The sequence below is a fragment of the Mesoplodon mirus genome (assembly GCF_964341445.2).
Source record: "Mesoplodon mirus genome assembly, chromosome: 3".
Taxonomy (NCBI): domain Eukaryota; kingdom Metazoa; phylum Chordata; class Mammalia; order Artiodactyla; family Ziphiidae; genus Mesoplodon; species Mesoplodon mirus.
Window position 1 is genome coordinate 89062641 of NC_138978.1, and position 12794 is coordinate 89075434.

The following is a 12794-nucleotide window of genomic DNA, read 5'->3' on the forward strand; positions in this document are numbered from 1 at the left end:
AAAGTATCCCCTTTGGGAAGTCAAAAACCTAGAAAACAAATCTGGAAAACTCATACTTACCAGCTAGAGGAAAAGGTAATTATTTTGAAATATGTGAAATAATGTCATGAAATATACTAACATCTGGTGCTCACTTTGTATCAGGTGCTGTGCTGCACACGGGACTTGACTTGAGGAGGTTAACTTGACCAAAGTCCAACTGCTAGCAAGCACCACAGCTGTTGCTGGAACCTAGGTCTTCTGGCGCCAGCTCTACCTTGTATCACTATTAACCTCTGTCCGCTAAGCCAGAAACCTTAAAATTTCCATACCACTCTCATTGATTTTGGTTTACTATCATCAATCAGGATGTAGTGGCACAGGAAGAGGGTGCCCCAGGAAGGTAGGAGATAGAATTATTGTACTACAATGAATTGTTTAATATTAAAGAGACTGGATACAGTTGTTTCACAAAAAGATATATTTTCATATGACTATTTACATTTTTCATATTTAGTTAAAGAATATCATACAACTGATACCTTCTGAAATGTTTCATGCTTTTAAACTCTTCTATTTACACTTATCTGACATGGAATTATTAAAACTAAAATGGTCAAATACCTTGGTAATAGAAAGCAACCAGCCAATGTAGCTGGGTCTTCACTTAAATTTGTTGATCAGCATTAGCAATAGTTACCTTAATAAATTATCATTCATTTTAAAATCAGTAGTAATTTTAAACAATTCATAAATAAGTGTGCTCTGTGCAATTTACATGTTTAATATCCTGTGGATACTAAAAGCTTGTATATTGTCAGATTTGCACATTATTACTTTACTTTATCAAATGATAAGCTTTCTCAAAGAAGAAACTGGATAAGCTTGAAATTATATCCTAAGGTTCTCTGGAGAGTTAGTTATCAAAGCTCTGCCTGCTTTATAGGAGGAGGTTCCAATTTACGTGAGAGGGCAGTTAAAATCTGGTTGAATTTCTCATATCTCTCTGTCTGATTGACTTGTGCACCTTTGCTGCCCCATAGCAATCTCATTTGGAATTCAGTCTTGAAGATTTCACTCATTTCTTCATCTGGTTGAAAACCTAATAAAAACAAAACCAAAAAAACTTACTTCAGTTCTGCTTGAACAGTGTTGAAAATAGACTGAAATCTTGCTTGTTTAAAGTAGGATCAAAATGAACATCTCTCAGAACTTTCAAAAAATGCCCCCAAGGAAAAAAAATATAGGATCTACTCTATATAAAGGAGGGCACAGCCCCCCCACCCCAAGGACCTGAGCACCTTCAGAGAAAGAATAACAAGTAGACTCAGTAAGATGTGATGATAGAATAAAGTTCATGTGCACAAGCCACCATAGGCCGTAGTGCTGTGAGAAGGAGTGTTCAAAGTACCTTTTTTTTTTAACAGCTTTATTGTTGTATAATTTACTTGTCATGATTCACCCATTTTAGCTGCAGTTTATACAGTTGCACAACCATCACCACCACTTTAGAACAATTCCATCAATCACCCTAGAAAATCCCCTAGTACCTCTTTTCAGTCAATCCCTGTACCTACCCCACACCACAGCCAACCACTAATCTGCTTTCCATCACTATTGCTTTGCCTTTTGTAGAAATTTGATATAAATGGGATTATATAACATGGACTTTTTTTATGTCAAGCTTCTTTCACTTTGGCTTCTTTCACTCAGCATGATGTTTTTGAGATTATTCCATATTGTTGTATGTTATCAATAATTCATTCCTTTTTATTGCTGAGTAGTATTCAGTTACGTGGACATACATACCACATTTTGTCTATTTACCAACTGATAAGACATTTGGATTGTTTCCAGTTTCTGGCTATTAAGAATAATGTGAACATTCGTGATTAAGTCTTTGAGTGGACATTTGTTTTCATTTCTCTGGAAGTGGAATTACTGGGTCACATGGTAAATACATGTTTACTTTTAAGGAAACCATCAAATTCTTTTCCAAAATGACTTTACCATTTTATATTCTCATCAGTAACATATGAAGAGTCTAGCTATCAACTCTTAGTATTGTCATTCTAGATAGCGTGTGGTGGTATCTCACTGTGGTTTACATTTCCATTTCCATAATAGCTAATGCTTTGAACATTTTTCCATGTAGTTTATTGTCATTGTATATCCACTCTGGTGTAGTGTCTATTCAAATCTTTTGTTGATTCAAATCTTGTTTCTCTTCTCCTTGAGTTGTAAGATTTCTTTAAATTCTAGATATAAGTCCTTTAGCTGATGTATGTTTGCCAAATATTTTCTTCTAGTCTGTGGTGTGCCTTTTCACTTCCTTAATGGTGACTTTTAAAGAGCAAAATGTAAAATTTTGATTTATCCGTTTTCTTTTATGGTTCATGCTTTTTATATCTTAAGAAAATTTGCCTAACCCAAGGACACAGGAATTTCTCCTATGTTTTCTTATAGAAGCTTTACACTTTAGCTGTTACATTTTGAGTGTATGCTGTGACGTAAAGATTGAGATTATTTTTTTTTGTATATGATAATCAGTAGTTCCAGAACCATTTGTTGAAAGATTACTTTATGCAGTGAATTACCTTGACACTGTTGTCAGAAAACAATCGACAGTCATATGTGTGGGCCTGTTTCTCAACTCTCTTTTCTGTAAGAGAAGATCTGCTCTACTTACGGCCAAGGATGCTCAGTCAACTCTATTAGAGCAGGGGAAACCTCTAGCCAAAGCGTCATGCAGGCATATGTTTCTCATCCTTGATTACTGCTGGTGTAGTTGGCTCTGTCATTAAATATATTCTCACCATCTAGATCATAGTATCTTGGTGGCGGAGAGGATTATAGAAGGCTTCTATTCCATTCATCCATGTGATGCCAAAATATCTTTGGCAGATAACCAGCCAGAGGCCAGATGACAACTTCCACTCATTCAGTTAATATGCTTTGAGCCCCTACCCTGGGCTGAGTGCTGGGATACGTTGGTGAGCAAATCTCTGCCCTTACTGGGCTCACAGTCACTTCTAGCAATGAGAACTTGCTATGAAAACCTGTAGCAGGATCAACTGAGAAATACCATCAGATGCCTTTAAGGTGATTTGCTGTAGAACAGCTTAGAGCATACTTTTCTCCAAATCCACCCTAATATATTGGCTTAGGCAACATCTAATGTAATATACTTATTGGTTTTGTATAAGCAGGCATTCCAGTATCTGGTGAGTTGAATTACGGGCTCTTATGGTTTGAATCCTACACTGCCAACCCTGGAGAACTTTCTGAGGAAAAGAAAAGAAACAGGTATGTAGTGCTTATACCTACAGCAGACACAGTGCAAATTGTTCAGTCCCAAATTCTGTTTCTGAATTAACAACTTTGTTTCAGGTTGAAATAATAGGCCTCTTCTGCCCCATATAGTTCTTAACCTTGTGGATCAAACTGTGGGCCCTTGAAGAGTGTTAAAAATTATACAGTGAGGGGTTTCCCTGGTGGCACAGTGGTTGAGAGTCTGCCTGCTGATGCAGGGGACACAGGTTCATGCCCCAGTCCGGGAAGATCCCACATGCCACAGAGCGGCTAGGCCCGTGAGCCATGGCCGCTGAGCCTGCGCGTCCGGAGCCTGTGCTCCGCAACGGGAGAGGCCACAACAGTGAGAGGCCCGCGTACCGCAAAAAAAAAAAAAAAAAAAAAAACAGTGAGGAATAGAAAATAGTCACCCCTGATAACGGTGTTGGTAAAGCCCTTATTCTTGTACTTGCTTCCTAAATGGTCTTTTTGCCTGCAAGCTTCAGTCTTCCTGCCTTCCTCCACAAAGATGGCAGACTGAAAACAAATCTGACCATGTGATAACATCCTCCCATGTTTAAAACCCTTCACTGGCTCTTCCTCAGCCACAGTCCTACATGGAAGGTCTTCCCACCTGTATCTACCTCCTTCTTTAACCTAGCTGGCCACTCCTTAAGACACACTTTACACTAATACAAAGCCAAGTACTTGTGGTTCATACTTTTCTCCAAGCTTGCTCAGTGCCTTTGCTTATGTTGGACCCTCTGATGCCAAGAGCAGGGGAGCTCACTTGCCAGTGTGTCTGGGAAGAAATAGGAATACAGATAAGTCAAATAGAACTCCCAACTCCTCATGTTGGCCCATCACCTTTTCTAATAGTGATTATCAGAGGTACTAATGGTAAACAAGCTGACAAATTCTTTCTTGACCCTTTCTCTCTGTTCATACCACTGGCACAAGAGAATACATAAAAGGAAGGGAGAAGCAGGATCCCTAAGACAGGTGGGAACTAAGAGTAAGTAGTGATCAACCATACAGGAAATGGAATTCCCATGCCTTAATCTTTCCTACTTGGTCTCTTTCTTATTGAGAGCACCCATGCTCTTTCATTCCTTCATTCCAATTACTGTGCAGAGTAGACAGCAGCTTACCAAAACCAGCTCTTACCTGCCAGGATCCTCTCAGCATTCATCCGGTAGCTGTCTGCAGCTTCTGCCATGAGTCGGGCTGTTGCCAAATGGTTCAGCATAATCTCACAGCTTTCGTCGTTTTTTTCCCACATGTCAGTTCCTTCAAAAGTGACAGCCTCACGCTCCATTAAGGTCACAAGAGGCATCAGCAGTGGGACTGATATATTGTTTGGGGGAACACACATAGACTCTGAAAAACAAGGGGTAAAGTTTTCCACGTCATACCTTCTTTCCAAGTTAAGCGCAGAGAGTTCCAGTTGAAGATGGCAACGTAGGAGTGTCCTGGGCTCACCTCCTTCTGTGGACACACTGAATCTGTAGCTAAATATGGAACAACTTCCTCTGGAAAATAACTAAAAACTGTCTGAATAACTGTCTGAATGCATTGCATAAATGAGAGAAGGTCCACATCAAAGCAGGTAAGAGAGGCTGGGAGACTATCTCTCTATAAACCCCACCCCTGTCACAGTGACCCACAATTGGGAGGGAACTCAAAACCTGGAGCTTCTCCCTGAGGAGCAAAGGGCTTGAACCCCACATGGGGTACCCCAGCTTTTAAGACCAGCACCTGAAAGACAAGCCCCCAAAACATCTAACTTTGAAAACCAACAGTACTCATGTCTGCAAGACCCACAAGGCTATAATCATCTGAGAAACAGGTCTTAAAGGGCTTGCAAGCTTGGACTCACCTGCCCCAGGGCTCAGTGCAGAGGCAGCCAATTGAGAGGTGCCTGGACATTATGCAAATGAGGCTCATTTGCTAATCTTAAAGCTTTAGCCCGAGAGGCAGGCTTCTGGTTTGGCAAACAACTGGGACCTATGAGGCCCTCTCAGCAATGGAGGCTAATGGATGACACAATCTTTGTGCTCTCCCTCTGCCTTGCTCCACCTCACTGATATATCCCAGAAAGTAACTCATACCCTTGTCCGGCATTCCAGTCTCTCCAGCTGCCTCCAGAGGACACCTCTAAACTGCCTAGCTCTGATGGCCAATGGGGCTTATTATGCCCATGGGTCCTACTGGACTCTAGCCTTTGTAATGCCATAAGATAAGAAAATTACAGGCCTATATCTGTGACGAACACAGATCTACAAATCCTGAACAAAATACTTGCAAACTGAATTCAGTACATTGAAAGGATCATATACATTGATCAAGTGGGATTTATTCCAGGGATGCAAGCATGGCTCAACATTCACAAATCATTATGATATACCACATTAATAAAAGAAAGATAAATGATATTTCTGCATCTATTAAGATGATCAAATTATTTTTAACAAAATTCAACATCCATTTATGATAAAAACTCAACAAAGTGGGAATAAAGGGAATGTACAACAACATAATAAAGGCCATATATAACAAGCCCACAGCTAACATCATACTCAATGATGAAGAGCTAAAAACTTTACCTCTAAGATCAGGAATAAAAGGATGACTATTCACCACTTCTATTCAACATAGTATTGGAAGTCCTAGCCAGAGCAACTAGGCAAGAAAACGAAATAAAACCATCCAAACGGGAAAGGAAGATGTAAAACTATTACTATTTGCAGATTACCTATTATATATAGAAAACCCTAAAACTGCACCAAAAAACTGTTAGAACTAATAAACAAATTCAGTAAAGTTGAAGGATACAAAATATACAAAAACCTGTTGCATTTCCATATGCTAATAACAAACTATCAGAAAGATATTAAGAAAATAATTCCATTTACAATTACATCAAAAAGATCAAAATACCTAGGAATAAATTTAACCAAAGAGATGAAAGACCTGTACACTGAAAACTGTAAGACACTGATGAAAGAAATTGAAGAAGACACAAATAAATGGAAAGATATTGTGCTCCCGGAATGGAAGAATTCATATTGTTAAAATGTCCATACTACCCAAAGCAATCTATAGATTCAGTGCAATCCTTATAAAATTCCAATGGCATTTTTCACAGAAATAGAACAAACACAGTCCTAAAATTTATGTGGAACCACAAAAGATGCCAAGTAGCCAAAACAATCTTGAGAAAGAACAAAGCTAGAAGCATGACATTCCCTGATTTCACACTACATTATAAAGCTATAGTAAAACAGCATGGTATTGGCATAAAAACGGACATATGTATCAATGGAACAGAATAGGGAGCCCTGAAAAAGAACCACACACATATGGTCAGTCAGTCAATTTGCGACAAAGTAGCCAAGAATATACACTGAGGAAAGGACAGTCTCTCCAATAAGTGGTGCTGGGAATACTGGACAGCTACATCATGGAAGTGCAAACCAAAATCACAGAGATATCATCTCACATCTGTTAGAATGGCTGTTATCAAAAAGACAAGAAATAAGTTTTAGCAAGGATGCAGAGAAAAGGGAACCCTTGGGCACTGTTGGTGGGGATGTAAATTGGTGCAGCCACTATGGAAAATGGAGGTTCCTCAAAAAGTTAAAAATAGAGCTGTCATTTGATTCAGCAGTTTCACCTCTGGGTATTTACCTGAATAAAACAAAAACACTAATTTGAAAAGATACATGCACCACCCCCCTGCCCCATTCACTGAAGCATTATTTGTAAAAGCCAAGACATGGAACCAACCTAAACGTCCATCAATGGATGAATGGATAAAGAAGATGTGGACTCATGCTCTTGGACTGGAAGAATTAATATTGTTAAAATGGCCATACTACCCAAAGCAATCTACAGATTTAATGTGATCCCTATCAAATTACCCATGACATTTTTCACAGAAGTAGAATAAATAATCGTAAAATTTATATGGAGTCACAAAAGACCCAGAATTGCCACAGCAATCCTGAAGAAAAAGAACAAAGCTGGGCTTCCCTGGTGGCGCAGTGGTTGAGAGTCTGCCTGCCGATGCAGGGGACACGGGTTTGTGCCCCAGTCTGGGAAGATCCCACATGCCACGGAGCGGCTGGGCCCGTGAGCCATGGCTGCTGAGCCTGTGCTCCACAACAGGAGAGGCCACAACAGTGAGAGGCCCATGTACCGAAAAAAAAAAGAAAGAAAAAAAAAAAGAACAAAGCTGGAGGTGTAATCCTCCCAGACTTCAGACAATACTACAAAGCTATAGTAATGAAAACAGCATGGTATTGGTATGAAAACAGACATATGGATCAATGGAACAGAATACAGAGCCCAGAAATAAACCCACACACCTATGGTCAATTAATCTTTGACAATGGAGGCAAGAATATACAATGGAGATAAGAGAGTCTCTTCAGCAAGTGGTGGGAAAGCTGGACAGCTACATGCAAATCAATGAAGTTAGAACACTCCCTCACAGCATACACAAAAATAAACTCAAAATGACTTAAAGACCTAAATATAAGACATGACACCATAAAACTCTGAGAAGAGAAAATAGGCAAAACATTCTCTGGTATAAATCATAGCAATGTTTTCTTAGTCTCCCAAGGCAATAGAAATAAAAGAAAAAATAAACAAATGGGACCTAATCAAACTTATAAACTTTTGCACAGCAAAGGAATCCATAAACAAAATGAAAAGGCAACCAACAGACTGCGAGAAAATATTTGCAAACAATGCAACCAACAAGGGCTTAATTTCTAAAATATACAAACAGCTCATACAACTCAATAACAAAAAAACAAACAACCCAATCAAAAAATGGGCAGAAGACCTAAATAGACATTTCTCTAAAGAAGACATACAGATGGCCAATAGGCACATGAAAAGATGCTCAACATTGCTAATTATCAGAGAAATGTAAATCAAAACTACAATGAGGTATCACCTCACACTGGTCAGAATGGCCATCATCAAAAAGTCACAAACAATAAGTGCGGGAGAGGGTGTTGAGAAAAGGGAACCCTTCTACACAGTTGGAGGGAATGAAAATTAGTGCAACTGCTATGGAGAACAGTATGGAGATTCCTTAAAAAACTAAAAATAGAGTTGCCATATGATCCAGCAATCCCATTCCTGGGCATATATCCAGAGAAAACTAATTCGAAAAGATACATGTACCCCAATGGTCACAGCAGCACTATTTACAACAGCCAAGATATGGAAGTGACCTAAATGTCCATTGACAGATGAGTAGATAAAGAAGATGTGGTACACACACACACACACACACACACACACACAAAATGGAATATTCCTCAGCCATAAAAACGAATGAAATAATGCCATCTGCAGCAATATGGATGGACATAGAGATTACCATAGTTCATAAGTGAAGTGTGTCAGACAGACAAATATATGATATTACTTATGTGTGGAATCTAAAAAAAATGATACAAATGAACTTATTTACAGAATGGAAACAGAGACTCACAGTAATAGAAAACAAATCTATGTTTACCAAAGGGGAAAGAAGGGGAGGGATAAATGAGGAGTTTGGAATCAGCAGATACAAAGTACTATATGTAGGGACTTCCCTGGTGGTGCAGTCGTTAAGAATTCGCCTTCCAATGCAGGGGACACAGGTTTGAGCCTTGGTCCGGGAAGATCCTACATGCCACGGAGCAACTAAGCCCGTGCGCAACTACTGAGCCAGCGCTCTAGAGCCCATGAGCCACAACTACTGAGCCCACATGCCACAACTACTGAAGCCTGTGCTCCACAACAAGAGAGGCCACCGCAATGAGAAGCCCATGTACCACAACCAAGAGAAGTCCTGCTCGCCACAACCGGAGAAAGCCTGAGAGCAACAATGAAGACCCAACACAGCCAAAAAATAAATAAATTTATAAAAAAAATACTATATATAGAATAGATAAATAACAAGGTCCTATTTTATAGCATAGGGAACTACATTCAATATCTTGTAATAACCTATAATGAAAAAGAATATGAAAAATGATACATATGTATAACTGAATTATTTTGCTGTACATCAGAATCTAACAAAACATTGTAAATCAATTATAACTTCAGTAAAAAAAGAAGATGCATGTGTGTATATACACACACACACACACACACATATACACAATGGAATATTATTCAGCCATTAAAAAATAATAAATCCTGCCATTTGTAACAACACGAATGCAACTTGAGGGCATTATGCTAAGTGAAATAAGTCAGACAGAAAAAGATAAATACCATATGAACTCACTTACATGTGATACCTAAAAAAACCAAAAACAAAAACACCCTTTGAGCTCATGGATATAGAGAACAGATTGGTGGTTGCCTGAGTGGTTGGGGTAGGGGGAGAAGTGAAATGGGTGAGGGGGATCAAAAGGTACAAATTTCCAGTTATAAAGTGAATAAGTCCTGAGGGATGTAATGTACAGCATGGTGACTGTAGTTAATAATACTGTATTGCATATTTGAAAGTAGCTAGCAGAGTGGATCTTGAAAGTTCTCATCAGAAGAAAAAAACGTTTTGTAACCATGTATGGTAACAGATGTTAACTGGTCTTATTGTGATCATTTTGCAACATATACAAATATGAAATCATTACATTGTACACCTGAAGCTAATATAATGTTATGTAAATTACACCTCAATTTATAAAGTTAAGCACAAAATAAGGTAACTAGTAAATACCATATGAACTCACTTACATGTGATACCTAAAAAAACCAAAAACAAAAACACCCTTTGAGCTCATGGATATAGAGAACAGATTGGTGGTTGCCTGAGTGGTTGGGGTAGGGGGAGAAGTGAAATGGGTGAGGGGGATCAAAAGGTACAAATTTCCAGTTATAAAGTGAATAAGTCCTGAGGGATGTAATGTACAGCATGGTGACTGTAGTTAATAATACTGTATTGCATATTTGAAAGTAGCTAGCAGAGTGGATCTTGAAAGTTCTCATCAGAAGAAAAAAAACGTTTTGTAACCATGTATGGTAACAGATGTTAACTGGTCTTATTGTGATCATTTTGCAACATATACAAATATGAAATCATTACATTGTACACCTGAAGCTAATATAATGTTATGTAAATTACACCTCAATTTATAAAGTTAAGCACAAAATAAGGTAACCAGTAGCCTATGTCTTGTTTTAGCAACTGCAGACCTACAAGCGATGCTGTCATCTGATAAAAGCCTTGGTGACCCATCAACAGTCCTGCAGATAACTCAGAGCCTCATAATATGCCCTGCTAAATGCTTCAATCAAACCAGAACAGATATGACACTGCCAGGGCTGCCACCAGACCCCCTTGTCCTGATCCTGTGCTCACCTCTGCCTTCGTGCAGGATTTTGCTAAAAGGCTTCAGCTGTTTCTCATAGAGGATGGCGGTTTGTGTGTACTGGTGCCGCAGGGCAGTCCACGTTTTTTCTAACCTTGTGATCTGGAAGAAAGAAAGGTGTTATCGTTTTGGAAAAGGCTCTTTTTAAAACTACCTTTTTGCTTAAGTTTTGGAATGGATGATAGAGGTACATGGTAAAAACTCAAAGCAGTTGAAAGGAGTGTACAGAGCAAAGCTAATTCCCACCCCGACCCTGCTCCACATTGCTCTAATGACCCGTGAGACACACACACCTTTTAGAATAAATGTGTATCATACTACACATATTTTCCTGTTCATTGTCTGGAAATTATTCCGTGTAAGTACATATAAAACATCATAGAACAGTCTTGTTTTGTTAAACTTTTGCCTAGTGTTCCATTTATGCATAAACCATAGTTTAACTAGTTTCCTGTAGATAAGCGCTTTAAACATATTTTTCTATTACCAAATATCTGGAGGATAAATTTCCAGAAGTGGAACTACTGGGTCAAAAAATACATGTATTTTAAATTTTGATAGGATTTGCCAACTGTCCTCCACAGAGGTTATACTGATGTAAGGATGTAGAATGTGACATACAGCATTTTAATGTTACTTGTAAGTAATAAAGCCTGAGATGTGGAAAATTGCCTAGACCATATGATGCCACTACTCATTCCTTTTCATTTCTTTGGGAACAATTTAGTCAAAACCAACATATGCCACTGACTCTGACTGCCCTAGATAAATGGTCCCCCACTCACACCTTAAAACCAGCAAGCCCGTGTCTGACCTTTTCTACATGAAACAAGGAAGGAGGGAAGGGAACTAATATTTATGGAATGAGAGCCAACTCTGTCAGGTATTTGAGGAATTTCATTTAATCCTCACCATGCCCTATGAGGAAGGTATTTTGGCTTCATTTTACAGGTCAGAAAACAGAAGAGATTAGGTAACTTGCTCAAGGTTTCATAGCTGCTAAATGGCAGAGCTGAAATTCATTTCCTTGGGCTCTAAGAGCTCCCTGTGTATTCCAAGAGGAAGGTGAGAAAGGATCACCATCAGCAGATTTGTTGGGAAGGAAAGGATGTGGCTGTTTTTCCTCCAGCCTCCTACCACCCCACCCGCTCTTCTCTTCCCCCTCCCTGAAGCGTCCGCCTTTCTGAAAGGAGCCCTTGTCTCTGGGCTAGGCCCATCTCCTGGATGCTCTCTCGATACCAGAAGCTGAGAAGAGAAGGAGCAGGTTTAGATGATGACATACAGAAATGACGTGACTCTTCTCTCAGGTTTTTCCTGGGCCTGCCACTCCCCTCCCCAAGCAGGGCCCTGAACACCCTAGAGGACGCTGCCCCCTCGTTGCTGAAGTACTCCAGAAGGGAGGAGTCTGATGCTGCTGTGTGGGGGGAGGCAGCCATCTATAAAGGCATGTTTAGGTGCTTTGGGGTAAGTCCCTAATTGCTGAGTTTGATGTCATGGACAGCAACCATGTTAATGCCAAAAAACACCCCCTTCACTACTCTCGGAGAAGGCTCTGGGCTGGGGGGCCTATGCATACAGCTAGCCTGTTAGCCCTCAAAATTATAGGCAGTTTTGGATAAGAGGAAATAAATATGACGTAAATTTAAAACACCCAAATGAAAAATTATAACTCCTGTTAGTATAGAAGTCAGTATATCATGAAAATATGGCTGAACTTGCTTATTTCAAATATCGCCCCTATACAGTTCCAGTGCATCTAAAGAACTTTGAAAGCTCTTGGAATATTATACTAGGAATTGACCCCTCTCACAATTTCCTGGTGAAAGCATGAGGTTTTTCACCTTCTTGCTTGAAAGGTGACCTCGCTTTCGTGCAAGGAAATTATGTTCCTAGCATGCCCTGACTTGGCAACAGTGCCCCGGTGGCAATGGTGGATGTTCAGTGAGTACCCAGCAGGATTTCAGAGACAATCTGTGGCTGTGAAACAGCCAAGCTAAATGAGCTGGGGTTTTGGTGTTAGGGGTTGCACATTGGGCTTGTGGGACTGTGGTCTCGTACTCGAAGCGGCCGAGCACCTAGGGCTTAACACAACGGAAGTGTGGAAGCTGACTCCTAGCAGTCAAGACAACAGGA

General features: G+C 39.7%; 1 protein-coding gene across 7 annotated transcripts in view; it reads right to left on the minus strand.

The window, feature by feature from the left end:
• Positions 1 to 479: 479 nt before the first annotated feature.
• The window catches only part of BCAR3 (BCAR3 adaptor protein, NSP family member), a 261968-nt gene continuing 249653 nt past the window's right edge, over positions 480 to 12794 (minus strand). For all 7 annotated transcript variants that reach the window (XM_082614303.1, XM_082614304.1, XM_082614306.1 and 4 more), the window contains 3 exons: positions 10652 to 10763; positions 4438 to 4650; positions 480 to 1081 (listed from right to left, as the gene is read on the minus strand). In XM_082614303.1, coding sequence (XP_082470429.1) covers positions 903 to 1081; positions 4438 to 4650; positions 10652 to 10763 — 504 coding nt within the window. In that variant the 3' untranslated portion in view covers positions 480 to 902. The remainder of the gene's footprint in view (positions 1082 to 4437; positions 4651 to 10651; positions 10764 to 12794) is intronic.